The following is a 23,675-nucleotide window of genomic DNA, read 5'->3' on the forward strand; positions in this document are numbered from 1 at the left end:
CACCATTTACAGGTTTGATTGGTTCATGTTGAATAAGCACCTTTAGTATAGAAGCAGCACCATTCACAGGCTTGTTTGATTGGTTTATGTTGAATAAGCACCTTTAGTATAGAATCAACACCATTTACAGGTTTGATTGGTTCATGTTGAATATGCACCTTTAGTATAGAATCAACACCATTTACAGGTTTGATTGGTTCATGTTGAATATGCACCTTTAGTATAGAAGCAGCACCATTTACAGGCTTGTTTGATTGGTTTATGTTGAATAAGCACCTTTAGTATAGAATCAACACCATTTACAGGTTTGATTGGTTCATGTTGAATAAGCACCTTTAGTATAGAATCAACACCATTTACAGGTTTGTTTGATTGGTTCATGTTGAATAAGCACCTTTAGTATAGAATCAACACCATTTACAGGTTTGTTTGATTGGTTCATGTTGAATAAGCACCTTTAGTATAGAATCAACACCATTTACAGGTTTGATTGATTGGTTTATGTTGAATAAGCACCTTTAGTATAGAATCAACACCATTTACAGGTTTGATTGATTGGTTTATGTTGAATAAGCACCTTTAGTATAGAATCAACACCATTTACAGGTTTGATTGGTTCATGTTGAATAAGCACCTTTAGTATAGAATCAACACCATTTACAGGTTTGTTTGATTGGTTCATGTTGAATAAGCACCTTTAGTATAGAATCAACACCATTTACAGGTTTGATTGGTTCATGTTGAATAAGCACCTTTAGTATAGAATCAACACCATTTACAGGTTTGATTGGTTCATGTTGAATAAGCACCTTTAGTATAGAATCAACACCATTTACAGGTTTGATTGGTTCATGTTGAATAAGCACCTTTAGTATAGAATCAACACCATTTACAGGTTTGATTGGTTCATGTTGAATATGCACCTTTAGTATAGAATCAACACCATTTACAGGTTTGATTGGTTCATGTTGAATAAGCACCTTTAGTATAGAAGCAGCACCATTCACAGGCTTGTTTGATTGGTTTATGTTGAATAAGCACCTTTAGTATAGAATCAACACCATTTACAGGTTTGATTGGTTCATGTTGAATATGCACCTTTAGTATAGAATCAACACCATTTACAGGTTTGATTGGTTCATGTTGAATATGCACCTTTAGTATAGAAGCAGCACCATTTACAGGCTTGTTTGATTGGTTTATGTTGAATAAGCACCTTTAGTATAGAATCAACACCATTTACAGGTTTGATTGGTTCATGTTGAATAAGCACCTTTAGTATGGAATCAACACCATTTACAGGTTTGTTTGATTGGTTCATGTTGAATAAGCACCTTTAGTATAGAATCAACACCATTTACAGGTTTGTTTGATTGGTTCATGTTGAATAAGCACCTTTAGTATAGAATCAACACCATTTACAGGTTTGATTGGTTCATGTTGAATAAGCACCTTTAGTATAGAAGCAGCACCATTTACAGGTTTGATTGGTTCATGTTGAATAAGCACCTTTAGTATAGAAGCAACACCATTTACAGGTTTGTTTGATTGGTTTATGTTGAATAAGCACCTTTAGTATAGAATCAACACCATTTACAGGTTTGTTTGATTGGTTCATGTTGAATAAGCACCTTTAGTATAGAATCAACACCATTTACAGGTTTGTTTGATTGGTTCATGTTGAATAAGCACCTTTAGTATAGAATCAACACCATTTACAGGTTTGATTGGTTCATGTTGAATAAGCACCTTTAGTATAGAAGCAGCACCATTTACAGGTTTGATTGGTTCATGTTGAATAAGCACCTTTAGTATAGAAGCAACACCATTTACAGGCTTGATTGGTTTATGTTGAATAAGCACCTTTAGTATAGAAGCAACACCATTTACAGGTTTGATTGATTGGTTTATGTTGAATATGCACCTTTAGTATAGAATCAACACCATTTCCAGGTTTGATTGGTTTATGTTGAATAAGCACCTTTAGTATAGAATCAACACCATTTACAGGTTTGATTGATTGGTTTATGTTGAATATGCACCTTTAGTATAGAATCAACACCATTTACAGGTTTAATTGGTTTATGTTGAATATGCACCTTTAGTATAGAAGCAGCACCATTTACAGGTTTAATTGGTTTATGTTGAATATGCACCTTTAGTATAGAAACAACACCATTTACAGGTTTGATTGATTGGTTTATGTTGAATAAGCACCTTTAGTATAGAATCAACACCATTTACAGGCTTGTTTGATTGGTTTATGTTGAATAAGCACCTTTAGTATAGAAGCAGCACCATTCACAGGCTTGTTTGATTGGAATAAGCACCTTTAGTATAGAATCAACACCATTTACAGGTTTAATTGGTTTATGTTGAATATGCACCTTTAGTATAGAAACAACACCATTTACAGGTTTGATTGGTTTATGTTGAATAAGCACCTTTAGTATAGAATCAACACCATTTACAGGTTTGATTGGTTTATGTTGAATAAGCACCTTTAGTATAGAAACAACACCATTTACAGGTTTGATTGGTTTATGTTGAATATGCACCTTTAGTATAGAAGCAACACCATTTACAGGCTTGTTTGATTGGTTTATGTCGAATATGCACCTTTAGTATAGAAGCAGCACCATTTACAGGTTTGATTGGTTTATGTTGAATATGCACCTTTAGTATAGAAACAACACCATTTACAGGTTTAATTGGTTTATGTTGAATATGCACCTGTAGCACGTATGAATAATCCATCAAAGCATACATGGCATTGTTCACAGAAGCCTTTAGAAACCATGTAGAAATATCAACCGTGAACTTTAGTTTTGTCTGTGTCTTTGTTTTTTTCTTTTCTTTTCAAGGTGACCATGCAGGCGATATTCAGCTGATTCCAGATTTAGATTGACTTAACGAGGCTCCTCTCTCTCTTAATCAGAAACGATATGCAGGAAGCTAACTGGCCGTTTTGAGCTTCGCAGATTTATATTCTTTAGACATTCTCTGTAGGTTTGCATCTGCAAACCCCCATGATGCCTTATGGGTTCAAGACGCAGCATCCTGAGCATCAGAGCAACCATCTCTGTGTTTATTAGAATTCATGGCTCATCTCTCTTTAATTATCATCAAAGCCTGGTGTGCTGACAGACCACAGACCTGGCATGTGCCAAAATAACAAAAACAGGGTTTCAGTTACAGATGAGTGACAATGTGATTATAATCAATATTGCTCTCTGGAAGCATTTGTAATGTATTGGCTTCCAGGACTGATGGAATTGCTGTCGGATGAGATGACATGAAATAAACGTTGTGTCGATTGGAAATGCAAATCAACCTTTTTGAGATAAAAATATGTCAGACTGCTGATAGCAACTCTTTTGATTGAGCATGTTTTTTTCTATTCACTCAGATCGAACAAGCTGAAATATTGGACGACGTATTGTTGATGTAAAGCAGCACCAGATTTTCTGTTAGGACATCTTATATTAATCGCACCACTTCAGTCATTACAATGGCTTTTCTGAAAATAATTCTTGTGTAACAAATATCTGTGAATGTCTGTCAATTAAGCCACTGAGCAGATGGCGTATAATCCACATGCACTGCCTGAGATAGTCAATTCTCATTTTAGTATTCAGCTTAAATGTAAGCCTGTGCCTAATGTCTTTCTTTTTTATCATAACCTGAAACATGCCTTTTTAATAAAGTTCTGGAATGATGCTGCCATATGCACTGAATTACAGCTGCTGGAGCCGGTTGAATATGTGCAGATTTTACTGGATCCCTGAAGACTTGTAGTCGATCCTTTTTAGATGAAAACTCCATAGAAGCAATTAATGAAGTGGCTCGGCAACAATAAATGTCAGAGACGGATTCCACTTTCAGATACAGTCACATAAAGTCATTTTCACATGAGGAGGAGAATAATAATTGTGGTGCATTCACTGGACGGCAGTCCGTCTTATCTATAGTTACTGACCTGAGGGGAAAGAATGACATGTTGTTAACCTCCTAAACTCCAAGCAGAACCGGGGTATTTTAAACTCATGGTATTCACCATGGCCTCCTTTTACACTGGACTAAAAGACCCACAGCTCTATGGAAACAGCACTGGCAGGGCTAGAAGCAGAGAGAACTCACGCATGTCTTTGTTGCCGTACAACATGCCACAATTCTGGCAAAAGTATGCCATTTGAATTTGTTCGATGGAGGAAAAATCAATACTGTACATCCAAAAGTTTTCCAAGAACCCACAAATCGAGACTCCGGGTGCTTTTACACACTGAACTATTCAAATTCTGACCTCTTTTGGTCATGACTGGCCTCCGCCAAGCCAATCCAACGTCAATTTAACATATATCTAACATCAATCTAACATCAATCTAACATCAATCTAATATCAATCTAACGTCAATCTAACGTCAATCTAACATCAATCTAACATCAATCTAATATCAATCTAACGTCAATCTAACGTCAATCTAACATCAATCTAACATCAATCTAATATCAATCTAACATCAATCTAACATCAATCTAATATCAATCTAATGTCAATCTAACATCAATCTAACATCAATCTAATGTCAATCTAACATCAATCTAATATCAATCTAACATCAATCTAACATCAATCTAACATCAATCTAATGTCAATCTAACATCAATCTAACATCAATCTAACATCAATCTAATATCAATCTAACATCAATCTAACATCAATCTAACATCAATCTAACGTCAATCCAACGTCAATCTAATGTCAATCTAACATCAATCTAACGTCAATCTAATGTCAATCTAACATCAATCTAACATCAATCTAACATCAATCTAATATCAATCTAACATCAATCTAACGTCAATCTAATGTCAATCTAACATCAATCTAACGTCAATCTAATGTCAATCTAACATCAATCTAATGTCAATCTAACATCAATCTAATGTCAATCTAACATCAATCTAACATCAATCTAATATCAATCTAATGTCAATCTAATGTCAATCTAACATCAATCTAATATCAATCTAACATCAATCTAACATCAATCTAATGTCAATCTAACATCAATCTAATGTCAATCTAACATCAATCTAACATCAATCTAATGTCAATCTAACATCAATCTAATATCAATCTAATGTCAATCTAACATCAATCTAACATCAATCTAATATCAATCTAACATCAATCTAATATCAATCTAACATCAATCTAACATCAATCTAACATCAATCTAATGTCAATCTAACATCAATCTAACATCAATCTAACATCAATCTAATATCAATCTAACATCAATCTAACATCAATCTAACATCAATCTAACGTCAATCCAACGTCAATCTAATGTCAATCTAACATCAATCTAACGTCAATCTAATGTCAATCTAACATCAATCTAACATCAATCTAACATCAATCTAATATCAATCTAACATCAATCTAACGTCAATCTAATGTCAATCTAACATCAATCTAACGTCAATCTAATGTCAATCTAACATCAATCTAATGTCAATCTAACATCAATCTAATGTCAATCTAACATCAATCTAACATCAATCTAATATCAATCTAACATCAATCTAATATCAATCTAACATCAATCTAACATCAATCTAACATCAATCTAACGTCAATCCAACGTCAATCTAATGTCAATCTAACATCAATCTAACGTCAATCTAATGTCAATCTAACATCAATCTAACATCAATCTAACATCAATCTAATATCAATCTAACATCAATCTAACGTCAATCTAATGTCAATCTAACATCAATCTAACGTCAATCTAATGTCAATCTAACATCAATCTAATGTCAATCTAACATCAATCTAATGTCAATCTAACATCAATCTAACATCAATCTAATATCAATCTAATGTCAATCTAATGTCAATCTAACATCAATCTAATATCAATCTAACATCAATCTAACATCAATCTAATGTCAATCTAACATCAATCTAATGTCAATCTAACATCAATCTAATATCAATCTAATGTCAATCTAACATCAATCTAACATCAATCTAATATCAATCTAACATCAATCTAATGTCAATCTAACATCAATCTAACATCAATCTAACATCAATCTAACGTCAATCTAATATCAATCTAACATCAATCTAATGTCAATCTAATATCAATCTAACGTCAATCTAACTCCTCTCTGGTTGTATAGAAGTCTATGAGAAAATGGTCCTACTTCTCTCTGCTGGCCACCAGGGGGCGACTCCTCTCTGGTTGTATAGAAGTCTATGAGAAAATGGTCCTACTTCTCTCTGCTGGCCACCAGGGGGTGACTCCTCTCTGGTTGTATAGAAGTCTATGAGAAAATGGTCCTACTTCTCTCTGCTAGCCACCAGGGGGCGACTCCTCTCTGGTTGTATAGAAGTCTATGAGAAAATGGTCCTACTTCTCTCTGCTGGCCACCAGGGGGCGACTCCTCTCTGGTTGTATAGAAGTCTATGAGAAAATGATCCTACTTCTCTCTGCTGGCCACCAGGGGGCGACTCCTCTCTGGTTGTATAGAAGTCTATGAGAAAATGGTCCTACTTCTCTCTGCTGGCCACCAGGGGGCGACTCCTCTCTGGTTGTATAGAAGTCTATGAGAAAATGGTCCTACTTCTCTCTGCTGGCCACCAGGGGGCGACTCCTCTCTGGTTGTATAGAAGTCTATGAGAAAATGGTCCTACTTCTCTCTTGATGTATTATCTCAGTAAACATTGTAAACATGAGTTTATGGTCTCAATCTCTAGTTTCAAGTCTTCTTCAATCCAGCATGATGTTCATTTAGTACATTATGGTCCATTTAGAGTCCACCAGACCAGAAAGCAGGGGATGCTTTAGGGGCTTACCTGCTTGACTCTACCACACTTCCAATGCTAGTTAGCTACTAAGATGACTTTAACACTTTAGCTGTAACATTCACCTTGAACTATGAAGCTAACTTTGTTAGCAGCTACACACCAGAATCCACATGGATCCAGATCCAGATGTTCATCTCTCATCTCCACCCGTCGCTCCTCCAGTCCAAATATGGTCACTTCCTTCACTGGCTGCAAGAATTCCTACATGGCATCTGAGATGGCGACGGCAAAAATGCCAAACTCGAGGTCCACTTCAAAGCGAGTTCACAAACCAACGAGTGAGGCCACAATGACTATGTGCTCTTCCTATATACAGTCGATAGTTTGGAATGTGATGTCTGCGTGTTGTTGTTCACTACAGTGTGCGTTTATATATATATATACTGTACCTTATTGCCACACGTCATTCATTCGTTGTGCAAAAGCTCACTCTTTCGCTGCATCATTTTCAAGTTGAAATGACGCATGAGCGAAACATCACTTAACATTAACACAAATCTGCATCTTTAATGTACTGATGTGCAGGAAGTGCAACATTAAAGCCAAGCAAACGTGGTGCATCATTCCACTCATGCCTGGCTTTTATTGAAGGGAAGGAAATGAGCTTCCACCACAACCTTGAACGTCTCACTTTCTTCACATCTCATCAGCCCTCAAGGTCTGCAGTGGCAATGAGCTACAGCAATCGATGTTTTTTTGCCAAACGACACATTTTAAGTATGGAAACCATTAGCCTTACTGGCACTAAGTGGCTGGGAATGACTGCTGCAATGGTTCCCTTTTAAAGGCAGCTGCCTCCACGAGCGGACATCCACGTCATTTAAGGGCCGCCTAATGCAGCCGTGATGCCACCTCATTAGCTAAAGCTCCCTTTAAGGATTCAGTCCCACGTCTCAATTCACTGATCACTCGTTCAAACTGTGTCCTAAGTCTAACTAAAGTCTCATAATGTATGTTAAGTACTGTAGATGATCATATTTAAGGAGATTACACATACCTCTCTTAATGGAGCTACATGGAGACCGATTATAGTACAATAGAATACTGGACAGAAACACAAAGCAAATCATTTGTATGTCACATTACAAAAATGAATCAAACTTTGGTTCTTCATAAATAGTTGGCATGCAAGGACTTAAGAGGGCTGACAGTATGACCCTGAGATCTAACGTGTGCACTGCAGGTCACATGTTCAATGTAGAAGTAGTTTCTTCCCATCTTCAGTTTGTTTTTCTCCTCCCTGCCAGTTTATTTGCAGTTAAAGCTCCCGTATACCTCCACGGTGTATAGTCAGCACTTCACATGGTACTATCAGACTTTGTTTATCGCACTGTGTGGGACGAAAGAAAACCTGCTAGAGTGACGATGTAACACCTGCCGAGAAAGTACATTTCAACAATACATTCCTCATTTTATTTCTTTTATTTTGAAAGTCTCACCAAGTACATCTCTAATTCCTTTCAGTGAATTGAATGTCGTAATGTTCAAGTTGGAAATTTCATCTCATTATCGGGTTACTGGTCCAAATCAATGAAAGAAAAATGAGCCGTTTGGACAGAATCTCAGGTGTATTTCTATGTTTGGAGTCTAAAACTGTGGCTAGCCATCAGAAACCTGCTGGTGTGCAGGTATTCTTCAAATGACAGACCTGCTCTATTAGTAGTCATGAAGCTGGGTGTGATCTGTGAATCCCCTAGTGTATCCCATAATGCAGTGCTGTATGATCAGACAAACATATATATATAGCTTTCATGTGATCATTATTGATACATATGTGATCGATGCAGCACCTTGTTTAAACCAGCCTGCTTCTGACCACGAAACCGTTGAGCCGTGTTTCCATTCACATCCTTTAAATTCACATTCACATTTATTAAGTATTGAATTAGAAAACGAACAGAACGGAAATAATAAACATCCTCAATTATGGAAAAAAACAACAACTTTGTATTATTGCCTGAGGTGGTTGTAAAAAGAGTTGATAAATAATAATAATAAATTCTGATGTAGTGAACATTTAAGTCCCCAGACAGATCAGCTGTTGGTTCCCCGTCTTCATCTTGGGACAGCATCAGCATGGCCCATAGAACATGACAGAAATGTAAACCTGCTATAGCCTCGCGTAGCGACCAACCTCTGACCAAAGCAGCAGTTAATGGGAAAACATCCTCATGTTGTTTTTGTGACATTCCAAATGGAAACCTGGTTATAGGTTAAAAGTGATTAGAAGACTGCAGTTCCCTCTCCTACTGTGAGAAGTCATTTGAAAGTGACCACGCCCACTCCAACAGCGATTCACTGAGTCTACATGAGGCCTGTCCACCGGGAGGGAAGGGACGAGAGCCGGAGTGGGAGGAGGGCTTCATTTTCTCCCTGAGCACATTTTTAGGGAGGATATTACAGCGGTAATACCTTCACTTCTATTACAGCCGGTCTCGACAGCAGCAGTTTCACATGAACACTGCATTTGTCTAAGCTCCCGCTCCAGTCCCGCCGGTGAACGGTGTGCGCTGTTCACCGGCGGTGCTGCTCTTACAGCTGTGACTTTCTTGCTTTGTGTGCAGACAACAAAGGGATGTTGTGCAACCCAAAGTATGAGGCCATTAAATCTGAAAATACAATATATCCAGCTGACAAAGTTCTTCCTCCCTGAGCCTGTTTTATCACCTATTCGTCTGCTCTTTCAGCACTTTAGTCAAATCTGGAATGAAGTGGTATATTTAGAAGATTCAACAACAACTTCAAGTCTATTTTGGCTGCTGTTAAAGATGCAAATGCCTTCTTTGTTAGAACTGTGCACTTTAAAGAAAAAAAGAAATGCTACTGTGGCAACATTGTTGATTCAATCAGCACCTCTTTTCCCCCGGCAGTGTATGTAATTAAAAGTTTCATTTGCTAATCACACGGAAACAAGGTATTTTGAAACGCTTGTGCTGCATTTTAGATTTCCGATCATCTTTGCCTGGTTAGTGGTTACTGGTCTGTTATTGCATCATGATAGCTGTGTCTTTCTGCCAGAACTTGCTGTGAATTGTTGAGTTTGTGTACACCTGCCTGCACACGTGTAAATGCCTCCTTATTTGACCAGATCACCGATGCCCAGGCCATAGCAGACCATGTGACCAGCACCAGGAGGGTACCCCAGAGTTCACATGGAGCATCGTGGCCGCCGGGGACCTGCGGGAGGGAAGGAATGAGAGGAGTGAGAAGAAGGCAGGAAGCCCCCAGGGGTGGGAGGAAGGTAAGAACGAAGGTATCACGCTCCCCCGTTGCAGGGGAATTTCATTTCTCAACGACCTCTCAGTCTTCTCATACTCGGATTCTCTGCTCATGTTTGACTTCATCACGATGCATCAGCCATTCATTTCTGGGTCCCTTTCTTTTTAGAAAGCCGTTCACAGTTTCGTCATTCTTTAAATTTTCATAGCAAGAGAATGAAGCCGAGCGGCATGTTGAGGTATTACTGTGGCAGATGATATCAGCAGCCAGGTGTACTTTAGCCTTTGTGTATTTTACATAAACCTAACCAAACTGTGACTGAAACCTGAAAGTAATTATAAATTCAACAGAAAACAAGTCGACCAAGAGTTAAAACAAGGTCAGGACTCAAACCCTCGTCTCCTGGGAGAAGGGACGTTTGACGCATTCCTCCAACTACTACTATTACTATTAATACTACAAGCACTTCAGTGTAATTGTGACTATTCTAATCTGGGTGAAAATAGCTACTCTGCATTACTTTCCATAAAGTTTTCTCAGGTGAAGAGCTGAATATACTTTACTGAGCCAATAGTCTGCGACACCTTGTAGGCGCCTGCCTTCAAATCTTCATATCCTGCTGCATCGTTCATTTTCATACCTCAGAAGATGAGAAAACGCTTTCTTTCGTCTTATCTCCCGAGGTGATGGTGGAATGGAGGGAAACAGAGGGGTCTATTTATTTCCTTAAAAGTCGGAGAGCAGATGGGTTGAGTGCTGGATGAAATTGGAAAAGTGAAATATTCTGTCTTGACTGGTAAGAGAAGGGAGTTGCTGTAAATGGACTGAATAAATGATTGATGTCTATCTGCTTTAAGTTGTGAGTCAGCTCAGTGGCTGAGGCGTCACCAGCAGGGTGAATATGATTTAATGTTAAAAAAATGATGATATGATATATTATTGCGATACTATTAGAAGACGGTTAACCTTGTTGCTCTATAAAGGGACAGTGTGCAGGATGTGATGGTATCTTGTGGATTGTATCTAGGTGAATACCCTTCGCTACCATGGTAACGCCTTTCGCCTTATTTACCTTAACAGCACTACTTTAGGAGCAACAGGAGTTTGTGGGGACCACGGCTTTGCACTCTGCAGCTCACATTATGGCAGTTTTTCCAGAATGTCTCACAACCATGGCGGCCTTTATGGAACATGGAAAAGGTGTGAGAGCCAGTTTGGGTTTGTCCTTTCTGGGCTTCTGTAGCAACATGGACTCTGTGAAGAGGACCAGCTAGGAAAACACCATGATTCTTAGTTTCAGGGAATTATGCACGAATAAAAACATAGTTATGAATATTATCTTCCTTTTCTGCTAATAGATCCAACTAAATACAAAAAAACCTTCAATAACCCTGTTAAATACTTCACTCTCAGATTATAGAGATATGCCCATTGTAAATACCAAGCTATCACCTGGTTATCACTTTGGTAACATGTTATTACTTTTTTTAAATGATTATTACTTCTTTATCAAACTGTTACCACACTATTACTATGTATTAATAGCCAGTGAACAGCAATGTAACCGATATGACATGCTGACCCAGAGAATGAAGCTAGTCTTCAGTGAAAAATGTCTTCATCGCTGCTAGATATCTTTGATTGGTGTACAAATATTTTCTTATCACCTTAAAAGCTTGCATTTAAAAAGAATCGTTCATATTTCATTTGATTTCCATTTAAGCTTAAACCAGGAATACTCCCCAGATGAAGGACCAAATTAACCAAACTAGTTTCTCTGCCCATTTCAAATGATTATTATTATATTATTATAATCAGAACAATGCAAAAATAAAATGGATTAAATTAAAAATGTTCATAACGTGCACAAATTAAAGAGATAATCTATGAGGCAATGTAATACTGACCCTGGAACAGCCATAGTCAAAGTCATGCTACTGTATGTGTCACGACTGTGGGTTTTAGTTGTTCAATTTCCTGTTTTATTTTGTAGTTTGGTCCCCTGTGTGGTTTCCTGTCTTGTACTTCCTGGTCCTTGTTGTATCCCCCACCCTCTGGTGTTGATTCCCTACCTGCCCTCATGTGTCTCACCTGTTCCCCGTCAGCTCCCTGTCTCCCTGTGGATATAGTGTGTGTGTTTCCTGTGTGTCTGCCGGGTTCTTGTGTGTGTTCATGGCTGTTCCTTCCCTGCATGACACCTTATTCTACCTTGTGTTCCGTGGAGTTACTCGTGTTTCCGTGTCCAGCCTCCGTGTCCTTTTGTGATTTTTGGTTATAGTAAGTGTTTCCTTTTGACTGCTGTTTTTACCCTCTTGGCCTCCTTTAGTTTTGTCTTGTTTTATTAGTTAACTACAAATGTTTTGCCTTTACCTTGTTGCCCTTTTTGCCTGCATTTGGGTCCAACCCTCCTTTACCCCTTTTCCCCAACTACAAACCTGACAGTATGTGCAAAGACCAAAAAAAGAAGCAAATGAAGCTGATCATGATTGAAGGCTGGCAACGCCGAGTACAAAGGAAATATATGTGCATAATCATGTTCAAGTCCTCAGTTAGCCACAATACAGTTTGAATAATTGAGCTGGGCAAGCTGCTGTCTCCACACATTTCACTGGCACTTCGATTTAAAAGGGATGGAAATAAGGGATGAATACTTAATGGCTGTGATGTGTGGAATTGCTCGAGCTGTTTTCTACAGTATCATATTCATCTGCTATAAGATGTTCAACTTTGAAGCTCGTACAGTTGGACAGTGTTTCTTTTATCCAGAGATGCTCAGAGTTGGTGGGAAGTTGTGCCGGCACGAGCTGACTAATCACCAAGGTTACTGTTCCCAGCAAGAGATGCTTATCCGTGCTTTCTATTCATACCTCCATACTATATATGGCAGTAGGGGGATGCAGTTACTACTACAGCCTACAATGTTGAAGTACTTGTAGTCCATTTAATGCTACTTTCTACTTCCACTACATTTTGGAGGCACATACTTTACACTCTACTCGCTATTTCCTAACATTATTTATCATAAATTATGAACCTTTCTGTGTGATGCTTACACACTTTTGGTACTTGCGTATATTAATACTGATTTCTGCATGCAGTATTTTTACAATGTTACATACAAGTATATTTTCTTTATCCTATTGATCCCTTAACTGTGATTAAGTGACCACTTTTCTTCTTCTCCTTTAATGAATTAATGAAATCATTGTCGGTCACTATCATGATGTGCCATCGCTTGCATGTGAGAGCAGCACACAGACCTCCCTGCTCCTCCCCTCAGGCTGACATGTGTGGGCGGTTAACCACAACAGTGCTCCGGGTAAAGTTAGTGATAAAAACAGCATGAGGCACCGTGCCCTCAACAAGGCAATTAGAATAGAAAAATGATGCTTAACATTTAGATCAAGAAGAATCAGGGCTGGACTCATGGGTCAGTTTGACATGGTAGCCCTTTCTGTCGAGATAGCTAGCAGCTGATATATATATATATATATGATACAGTATACATACATACATACTATTGTGTGTGTGTGTGTGTGTGTGTGTGTGTGTGTGTGTGTGTGTGTGTGTGTGTGTGTGTGAAATCTTGAGAATATGGAATGAAGTGGACAGAGCGGCACCCCGAGCAGCACTCTTACTGGATCTGGATCCATCTGGATTCCAATAGGGCCCCCTAAAGCATCCCCTGCTTCCTGGTCTGGTGGACTCTAAATGGACCAGAATGTACTAAATGAACATCATGCTGGATTGAAGAAGACTTGAACTAGTTGACACCAGGGTAAACCTGAAGGAAAATATATCCACTCAGTGAAACCATGCTTTAACAATCCCAGCACCAAATGCTTTTTCGGCTGCATTAAACGAGGCGATTGAAAATGAGAGATCTCTCTGGAGAGATTTGGAATGGCGATACTGTGGACGAGGTGATACGAAGGCAGAAAGTGGTGTGAATGGCTTTGGCTTCTCCTGTGTCCTTTCTACGCCCGGCGGGTCGTCTCAATTCCACGTCTGCCCCCAAATGCCTGCTGCCAAAGAGATATTGGTGTGAATACGGTTACACATTGATTTGTCGAGCACAGAATAGAGAAGCGTGAGTTGGAGCTCGCTGACTGGCAGAGACAGATACCCAGCCGAACAGTGTTTGTTTGTTTGTAATAGAGTGGCCCTGGGGCCGTCTGTCATCTGCCAACTCAGGGAGTCATTTGGGTTTTCTTCGCTGGGCTGAGCATTATAGGATTCAGGATAACAAAAAAAGCAACATGTAGAGGGAGCTAATGAGGGATGGGAGACTCCAAACTTATTTCATTTAATGAAACACTATTTGTTCCAATTATGGTGGATTTTGGCATTTCTCATTTGTATGTACTTTTTAGGTTTAGGCAACAAAACTAATTGGTTTGGTTTAGGAAACCATCATGGTTTTGGTTTGAATGAGTAACTTTTGTTGTGTTCAAGTTACTTTGTTGTCTTGATTTAGTAACACATTAAACCACCATGATGGCAAACAAAAGCACTGAACATTGTCTCCAGATGAATGGTCCAATAATAACGGATGCCTGACTGGCACACGAGTGATGATCAATCAAAACTAAATGAATCAATATAACTAGTTTAATGTGTCATGAACTCTACCTGTGAGCATGCATCACATCTGAAAAAACTAAGTCATTCTATGTAATTGTTCACATTGATATATTAGCACCTACTAGTCATATGCATGTTAAAATGAAGCATTATATTTCATTTTTATAACTTTGCCTGTATTACAAACTATACTTATAGTCTTGAGCTGAGCATCACTGGTGTTATGTACTGAAACCCATCCGTAGCCCTTGCATACTAAATGTGATTATGCTGGATGGATCCTTCAGTAGTGGACCACGCCGACACACAAAATCACCCACACACAGAGGAAAGGTGTGTGCAGCTGGCCGGCCTACCGTTTGTTTTCGGCCATCTCGGCTAGCAGCACAGTGCAGAGGATTCTTCACCACACCGGTAGTTTGGCTCAGCTGACCAAATGGCCACATGGAGCAAATGAAGGGTGCAGCTGGTTGGCGGTGGAACCATAGCTGCCCACAAGCTTTAAAGTGCCTTTTGTGGGGTCTCAGCAAGGCCTTCTGGGAATATTTTCCTGACTCCTTTCAAAAAGGTCTAGGTATATAAATTGGTAAAGAACACTGCAGGCGATCCTTATTATTAGAAGTTCCACGTAAAGTTTCTGAAAGTGTGATTTCAAAACAAGCCAGGAGAAAACTTGACCATAGAACTGCTTTCACCTCCGCCCAGTGAGATTACATCTGTACAGATCAATGGTCCAATTGCCACACAGGAAGGAAAGCAACCCAATGGGTTTTTCTGCACCCAGAAAGAACCCTCCTTTCCCTGAACAAATAATTATTAACCATTACTTTGGATGAGAGGCAATTTGTTCTACTTATCTGTTTTGGACCTGAAACATAATAGCCCTGGCATTTGAAGCTCCGCCGTGCTTTGGGTTTGGCCCTTCCATCTGCAAAGCTGACCTGTTAAGAATAGCAAAAATGAATTTGAATAATATTGCTACCATCGTGGCAACACACTTGGCCTGTTATGCCAGTGTTTGTCTGTGACTAAAACATTATAGCAAGGCATTTTAGTTTTGTGTCACAAGTACTGGGTTCACCAAGCAACCCTTGCCAGGCCACATACTAAACCCATCTCTGGAAAATTGTTTGTGAAACTGTTGACCTTTGTTCCGTAACGAGTCCTCATGTATGTTTCAGTAGAGACACTCTCCATTCTGAAAGAGAAACACATGCTGGCCAAGATTCATATGTAAAGTCCGTATGTTGTGCAATATTTCATACAATTACAATGTGGTGTAAAAATAATATCCTGTGTAAGAACTGCGTAATGAGAACTTGTACACATTATTATGCGCATAGTAATGGCAACTTAATATAGTTACTCCAGCTCCAATACCTTTAAACACAACGTAAGGCTTTAGGCTTTCAGGCTTAGAGAGACAGCAAGGTAAACAAATATTATTGTGCGATCTAAAAAAAGGCCATAGAAAAGATGCTTTGGCTAACCACAAGAGGACTCAACGCTCAGAGCTGCTGGTGGGACTGCCGTGACCACAAATCACCACCATAGCTCAGCCTTCCACCAGCCTCGCCTCTCCTCATCCCTTTGTCTGTTTGAGTGTCAACCCCGCCTCCTACAAAGTTACATTCCCATACGACTACACTGCACACTCAGCTGTTTGTACGGAAACTAATATTTGACCAAATGGTCACAGTTTGAAACACTTTGTTTATACGGGACACGATCACTAGTGTTTCTTTACACCATCCACCCCTCTGCAGACTTCCCAGGACTCATTTGAAATGATTTGTGATACAAACGAAAGCAAACGTAATCCATGACAAAATAAGTTTCGATCTAAACTGTATGGCAAAGCTTTGGTTGTGTGGGAATGTCATTTTTCAGAGACCCTACCTCGAAGTCACCTTTGTGTTACCCTGATGTCCTGCATCATGCACCGCCTCTCCTGCAGAGCCTGGCTGCGAGCCCGTGCATAATGCGGCCTCCGGGTGCCTTCCAGACATTCCTATCGAACAAAAAGCATTCTGTTATGTTTCAAGGGAATCATATTTAGTCATGGATTACATTTGCTTTTGACTGCTGGGGTCCGTGCAGGAGCAGGCCTGGAGGTAGGTGGGTCAACAAGCATGGGACCTTCACCACGAACACTGCTGATTGGGTCCCATGTGAAATAAGTACTTTTCTTGTTTATTTCCATTTCCTTGTAATTTCAAGCCAAACCTAACAAAGTAGTTTTGTAGCCTCTCTTTTCTTTCAATTTGGAAAAGTAACCATATGTTTCAAACTGTTTCAAACTTCATTATAATCCAGAAGAACAAATCGTATTCCAGAGAGAAGTTTAGTTATACGGGAACGTCATTTTGCAGGAGACGAGGTTGAGCGCTGGCGACGGTCCTCACTTGGCTGGTCTCATTGGGAGGACTCAGCCAGACTTGTTCCAAACCAGACATTTTGCATGTAATAAAGTGCAATCATAGCTTAATACAATGCGTGGTGCATTTTAATGCAAGTGGATCTAAATGTTTGTGACTGCACATCAGAAAAAAACAACTCAGCTCTTGATCTCATTGTTATTGATGTGATTTCGGTGGTGTTGGCTGAAGACAAATGACTTAATTAAAACCAAGTCGGGAACAGAGATCTCCTGCATCCTTGATATTTTCAGGCTCATGCTCCGTAGTCACTCCAGATCATTCAGCTCCAATTCCCCTCTCGCCTCCTTCTGTAACCAGGACACGCTATTTAAAGTGCTGCTCATATCTGGGGAACCAAAGGTGCTTGAATAATGTCACAGAAGAATGTACTTACAGATATCAACCGTGTAAGTTAAATGTGTAATGAGGCCACTTACTCGTTTCCATGGGGATTCCATGTTGCCTCGAGTTCTTCTGGGCTGTGCATTTTACCAGCAGGTAGGCCAGTTAGACATTAAAGGGATGTAAAGAGGAGAAAATGGAGTCCAACACAAAAGCGCTGTAGGAGTTTGATGTCAAGAAGAACAGAGCCCATTGTACAGATTAAGGGTTAATGAGAGGAACACACTTTACCATGGATTGCCTCTTATTAAGAGTATACCGTCAGGGAAATGTGGTTTCTACCGGGGAAGCTACGTGCTAACGGAGGGGATGCTCCGATTAGCATGGTAACAAGAGAACATCGCTGACAGCGCGGAAACTTAAAGGTCAGCTAACCAGATGGGTCAACGTTTAAATTGAATCGGAGGAAAAGCTCCGTTGCTCTGACCTCCTGTGTGTTCAGATGTTCAGGTCTCACCAGTCGTTAAGGTCTGTTCTGTAGTGTTACACAATAGTCTGTTGTGATTTCAGCTCTGAGGACCTTTTGTTGCATATCGCCCCCTCGTACTCCTCCAGGTCAGTGTGAAACAGCCGGCGTGTACAACGCACCTCCGTCAGATGGATGGGGAGGAATGGCAGGTTGTGTGTGTGAAGTTGGACCCCAGGCGCCCTTCATTACTCCCAAATGCCAGTCCACTTGATAAGTCACTGCTAATGAGGTCATATAGATTAGCCACAGCTCCTTTCCCCTTTTCATCAATGATGCAACCTTTAGAGGCTTTTCTGAGCCTAGAGGTTACTGCTGCATGGAGACCCCCAGAGGTTTCTAATACACTCACTAACCTTGCTCCCAACAAACTGGCTGCACCTCCTCCGTCCTCGTGGTAAAGTGTGTCGTCAGAGGGCCCGGGGATGTCAATAATCCAGCAAACGGCCACCTTCGAGCCTGCTTCTATAATGAACTGCCCTGCACTGTAGATGGCAGTCTGTGCTTTCAATAATGTATCACTGCTCCAATTGTCTGACGCTGCAACTGAATTACCCTGGCCACCAACAGCATCCCAATTACCTCATTAGCTCAATAACCCTAACCCTAATGCATCAAATGAGGCAGCTTGGTAAATCAGGAAGCTATGACTCCACATAACCCGTGAGTGTCACTTTGACATGCGTCAGTCACCATGCACTCCTTACATGCATCGGCCTTTTCAAAATAAGGTTCAGGGAAACAGCGTGGTTGACAGTAACTTCCTACTCTAACGACTCGTTGATTTGACTCAAAGTCAATAGCAAGTAACAAACGACTCAGGACTATCGACACTATATTCACGCTGTTTTCATATCAATAACTGTGACAACATGTCAACGTACTTTTAGTGTAACACGAACAGCAGTCTCCTGGATGAAAGTCCTGTATTTGTTTGAACCATCCACCTCAGTTTCTGAAAAGTGTGCCTTAATCTTGCATTCTCTCTGCTAGCCATCAGGGGGCGACTCAAATGGTTGAACAAAAGCAGCAGTGGCGGCTGGTCAATAGAGGGAGTCACGGAGAACGTTGAGAAAAGAAAAACGGTCTCTCATCGACAGCAATAAGGAGTTATGCTGCGGCTTCGTACCAGCTCGTCACAGGAACATTCGCAGAGACTGGAGGCGTTTTTACACACAGCTTCTGTGTGTAAACCCCCCCCCCCCCCCCCAAAGAAGTCTGAACACATGGAAGTCACTCTGCTGCTTGTGTTGGTGAAACGTGTAGCATCAAATCCACAAAAACACATGAAGCTGATGATCTGGATGGAAGGCTGCTCAAGTCCATAGCTTGACTAATTGTTCTGATTATCACACATATTATTAATTAATTTCAATCAAAATGTATATCCAAAAGCAAGCCTGGAAAAGTGTTGATGCTATTATCTTTTGGATCATGGAGGACTCATGCAGGGACCATCTATTTCCTATTTAATGTTGTGTTTCACTTGCATTATATGAGCGTATTGTGATTAGTAGTGTGAATGCGGGGGCGGTCGGTGGCGCAGTGGATAAGGCAGCCACCCCATGTACGGAGGCTCGGCCTCGGCGCGGAGATCAGGGCTTCGACTCCCGGCCCGGCGATCTCTTTCCCGCATGTCTTCCCCCTCTATCTCCCCTTTCCACACTGTCTCTCTCTACAAAAATCAATAAAAGGCTTGCATGGCACTCTAGCCAAAAAAATAATCTTTAAAAAAAAAAAGTAGTGTGAATGCGTACTTCTGTATTGCCACCATGGCAACAGCTGTCACAATTGGAAAGTTAATGGGGATCTTAATAAACCAACTGCTGTCAAACATGTGCAACTAAAGAAAACCCACAATGCCGTGCCAAACGCCTTCATGTATTCCGCTGATGCACATTGATCAGCTCTTCCCTCCAACCGGGGCTGACACTGTTCAGGACAAACCACTTCAGGGAAGGTAATTACCTGTTAGCGACGGAGACTCTGTCATTGTCTACGGTCTCACTCACTTGCATGTTAATGAGCTACAGTTGAAAGACAAAGCAGAAGGAAGCAATCAAAGTACAGCGTACCTCTCAACAACGGGAAACCTCATTATCTCAACGCTGGTTCTGATGTAATTATGATACATACAGTCTACTGTAGACTGTCCAATTAGTAGTCCAGTGCTCCGTTGTTGACATGTCTCCCAAGGCGTAGCTATTGTTGGTGTGTGTGTGTTGTTTTGTAACCCACCTTACCTCCGGTGCTTTCCATTGTTAGAAACACCTTCAGGGGGGAGGAACATGGAATTATCCAGCCCATCTGTCTTTGTGATCTGCATTATTGGGTCACAATACACTGACGGCTTTGTCAGATTTGGGTTCCATCCATTACAGAACTCTTGGGTGATGGTAGCACATGTTTGTGCCGAGCAACTAGAAATAAGTGTAATCCCATCAGTCAATTAGTCCTGCATCTATTTGCCACGAGGCCACATGAATCCATTTCGCACTCTGATATGAGGTGAACCTGCTTTGACTGCCAGATGCTTCTCATTTAGTCTGGAGAGGATCATCGATCCATAAAGGTCAGATCGATCGTTTTCTCGAGGGCCGGTGTCTCCCGTACTCAATCCCATAGCTGCTGCCCTGATACCTGTCCTCACTCGATCAATCAGCTTATTGATCCTGACCCGAACAGTCAGGCTCTGTGTGTGTGTGTGTGTGTGTGTGTGATGAAGTAACCAGGCTCAGACCTGCATTCATCCATGGAATTACCTGGCCTTGGCTAAATTGTGTACTGGAGCTCGCCCCATTTGTATAATTGAGGTAAACACGAGTCAGCAGCAGTTCAGACAACTGAAGTCCTGGAGGCAAGAACCACAGAAGGGGTGGAGGGTCGGGATGGGTGCAGGTTTGGGTGGGGGGGTTGATCAGTTGACTCATTGACAATCAGATTTCCATGAACATGCTCCGAGTATGTTTATCGCCTATCGCTGTGTGTCTGTACCCAAACGGACGAGATCGATAAACACAACACGGTGTCTTAGTTTGCAAACAGCCCACACTCGCATTGTTATTAAAGTCAAAATATATTTCAGAATCAGAAATACTTAATAGATCTCCAGGGGGGAACTTCATAGCTCACAGTTGCTCTTATATGTAAGCATACAGAAATATAAGGAAACAATAGGGATGAAGGACTCTGTAAAATACAATGTAAATGATGTACATAATGCTACGATATACTGCATAACACAATAGAATATAAGTAAATACAAATAAGGAATGAGGAATACAAGGAATATGAGCAAACACATATGACCACAGTGTAAATAAACCCTGCTGGGAGGCGTGGCGGCGCTTTGATGTGCCGATGGGAGTTCTCTCATTACTAAATGTGTTCTTTGATTTTCAAACGGTTGCCTTGTGATGTTATTTCCCAGGCATTCACGTGGATAAATCTATGAATGTGGAATCTGCAGACGTGTCCCCGGGGGTCAAGCGGTTGATTATGTTTCGAGTGTCGGGGTGTTTGTGCAGCCTGGCTGGTTTCTCAGACTTCCTGTGTCTCACCTGCGCTACATCTGATTAATTAGGCTATTTGACGTTGTCTCCCTGAGGGCTCCTCAACCTGTGAGAGAACTCACAAAAGATCTCTCACACACACACACACACATCCTCTAACATGGCATGTGGCGGTGCAGGACCCCCCGTGGCTGTGATCAGACACATTGCTGCTTTCATCGGGGACCTGCTGAGGTGAGTGGAGGGTCTGATTCATCCTCCATTCTTGGTTGGGGTTCTACCTTTGCTCTCGTTCCCCTGCTGCTCTTTGAAGCGTCTCACATCAGAGACCTTTGTGTGTTTCTATGCTTGCTGTTGTCACACTTTGCACAATTGTTCACATCAGGCATTCGAGGCAGATTAAGCGAGCCGAGCCCGTTCGGTCCTGGTTGAGCATCACTCTCACCTGTTGTTCTGATGAATGAAACACAGGTAACGATACAGCAGTTTTACACCGCTCGCCTTTTTTGAAGGCTTATTAGTGCAACATAGATCTACAGCACTGGAGTCCATCGCTGCTCTGTGTATATGTTACAGGTAGAACTTTGTTCAAAGTGATTTGGAGGATGAATATGATGGTGTGTTTTCAGGCCGCGTGGTCATGTGGTTTGGAACCGGCCTCCTCGGCACAGAGCAGGAGCACTGATAACACCACATGCAGAGGGAGATAACAGCATGAGACACCACATGGACGTCACGGCACAGAAGAGAGATGTGGATCATATGTGATCCATCCACTTTGTAAAGAAGGTGAGAGGAAATAAGAGTGTCAGAGAGACGGTTCATCATATTCACTGTACAGACGTTTCACGTGAGGAACAACTGGTTCAGATGTGATTATTGATATAAGCATTAATGTGGAGGTGCTGTCAGTGGTACCGAAACGCTCTCTTAAAACCATTACTGTTCAGAGAAGTGTAATCTAATCCGACGGATTACACGCATAATCCACACCATAATAAAGCATCAGAAGCCTTTGTTTGTATTTCTGTCAACCTGTTCCATTTTAGACAGTATCACAGAGGAATTAATAGGGAATTAATTTATTAAGGAATAGCTGTATTCTGCAAGTTATTATGTCAATAAATTTGTAATAGAGGAACCTTTTCTGTATTAATAGAGGCACAAATGAACATAACAACCATAAGAGAGGAGAAAATAAAACACTTGGATAAACGAAAAATAATTCAAATAGGATCCCAGCAGTACTTCAAATAATTAGGTTGACAGGATAAATGGTGAGACCCCAAACACACACACACACACACACACACACATATGTGTACTTCTTTCATCATCCCGCTCTCCTCTACACCAACGTTTTTCTGATTTCATGTCGTGTTGAACTACTTTAATTAGTTTTTGGTTTGTTTTGAGGACGTCGCTGGTTTCTAAAAGTGTGTGTAATTGAAAATGAAACTTTTGCAGAGTTGTTTGTGTTTGGCAGAGCAAAGGAAGCACTGGAATGAGTTAACAGGGATAACTCTTGACTTTAGAAATGCATAAACACAGCGCTTCCCTCTATTGTAGAATTACATGGTCATGGTTGAATTAATTCAGCAGCAGTGTGTGTGTGTGTGTGTGTGTTTGTGTGTGTGTGTGTGCATGTACAGGCACACAGTTCATCTGTTATACTTGGCTGGTTTTCTTATTCATTGTCATCAACTTCTTAAAAAAAGGTCACATGTTGCTAAGAGACCGTTTTCTTCCCAATGGGCTCCTTTGAAGATGGTTTAATAAATACCTGAAATGCTGCTTTTCTGTTGATGGGACATTCGTGTTTATTTCCATTTGTATTCAATGTGCTGCTCCATGTAGCGTTCAAAGACCTCAACACAACCATGAACACTGGTGGACCTGGTGTGTGTGTGTGTGTGTGTGTGTGTGTGTGTGTGTGTGTGTGTGTGTGTGTGTGTGTGTGTGTGTGTGTGCATGCCCGTGATTTCATTCGACTAATCAATACCAAAGATTGAGGTTTGATTTCATATTCAGCTGCTGAATTTTGAGGCTTTTCTCCCAGTTTTGTATTTTGATCAAATAAAACGTGTAAAGAGGACGTGAAACATGATATTCATGTCTGTCACATGCTGTTCTCACTCACACACACACACACACACCGTACACATTCACACACACCGTACACATTC

At 40.6% G+C, this 23,675-nt stretch overlaps 1 protein-coding gene across 2 annotated transcripts in view; it reads left to right on the forward strand.

Moving 5' to 3' along the window:
• Window positions 1-23,675, forward strand: part of alk (ALK receptor tyrosine kinase) — a 413,707-nt gene that overhangs the window by 202,077 nt on the left and 187,955 nt on the right. The window contains exon 3 of one of the 2 annotated variants that reach the window (XM_084013902.1): window positions 9,975-10,139. In XM_084013902.1, coding sequence (XP_083870028.1) covers window positions 9,975-10,139 — 165 coding nt within the window. The remainder of the gene's footprint in view (window positions 1-9,974; window positions 10,140-23,675) is intronic. The other variant, XM_084013903.1, reaches the window with a different exon arrangement.

The sequence above is a fragment of the Eutrigla gurnardus genome, assembly GCF_963514095.1.
Source record: "Eutrigla gurnardus genome assembly, chromosome: 7".
Taxonomy (NCBI): Eukaryota; Metazoa; Chordata; class Actinopteri; order Perciformes; family Triglidae; genus Eutrigla; species Eutrigla gurnardus.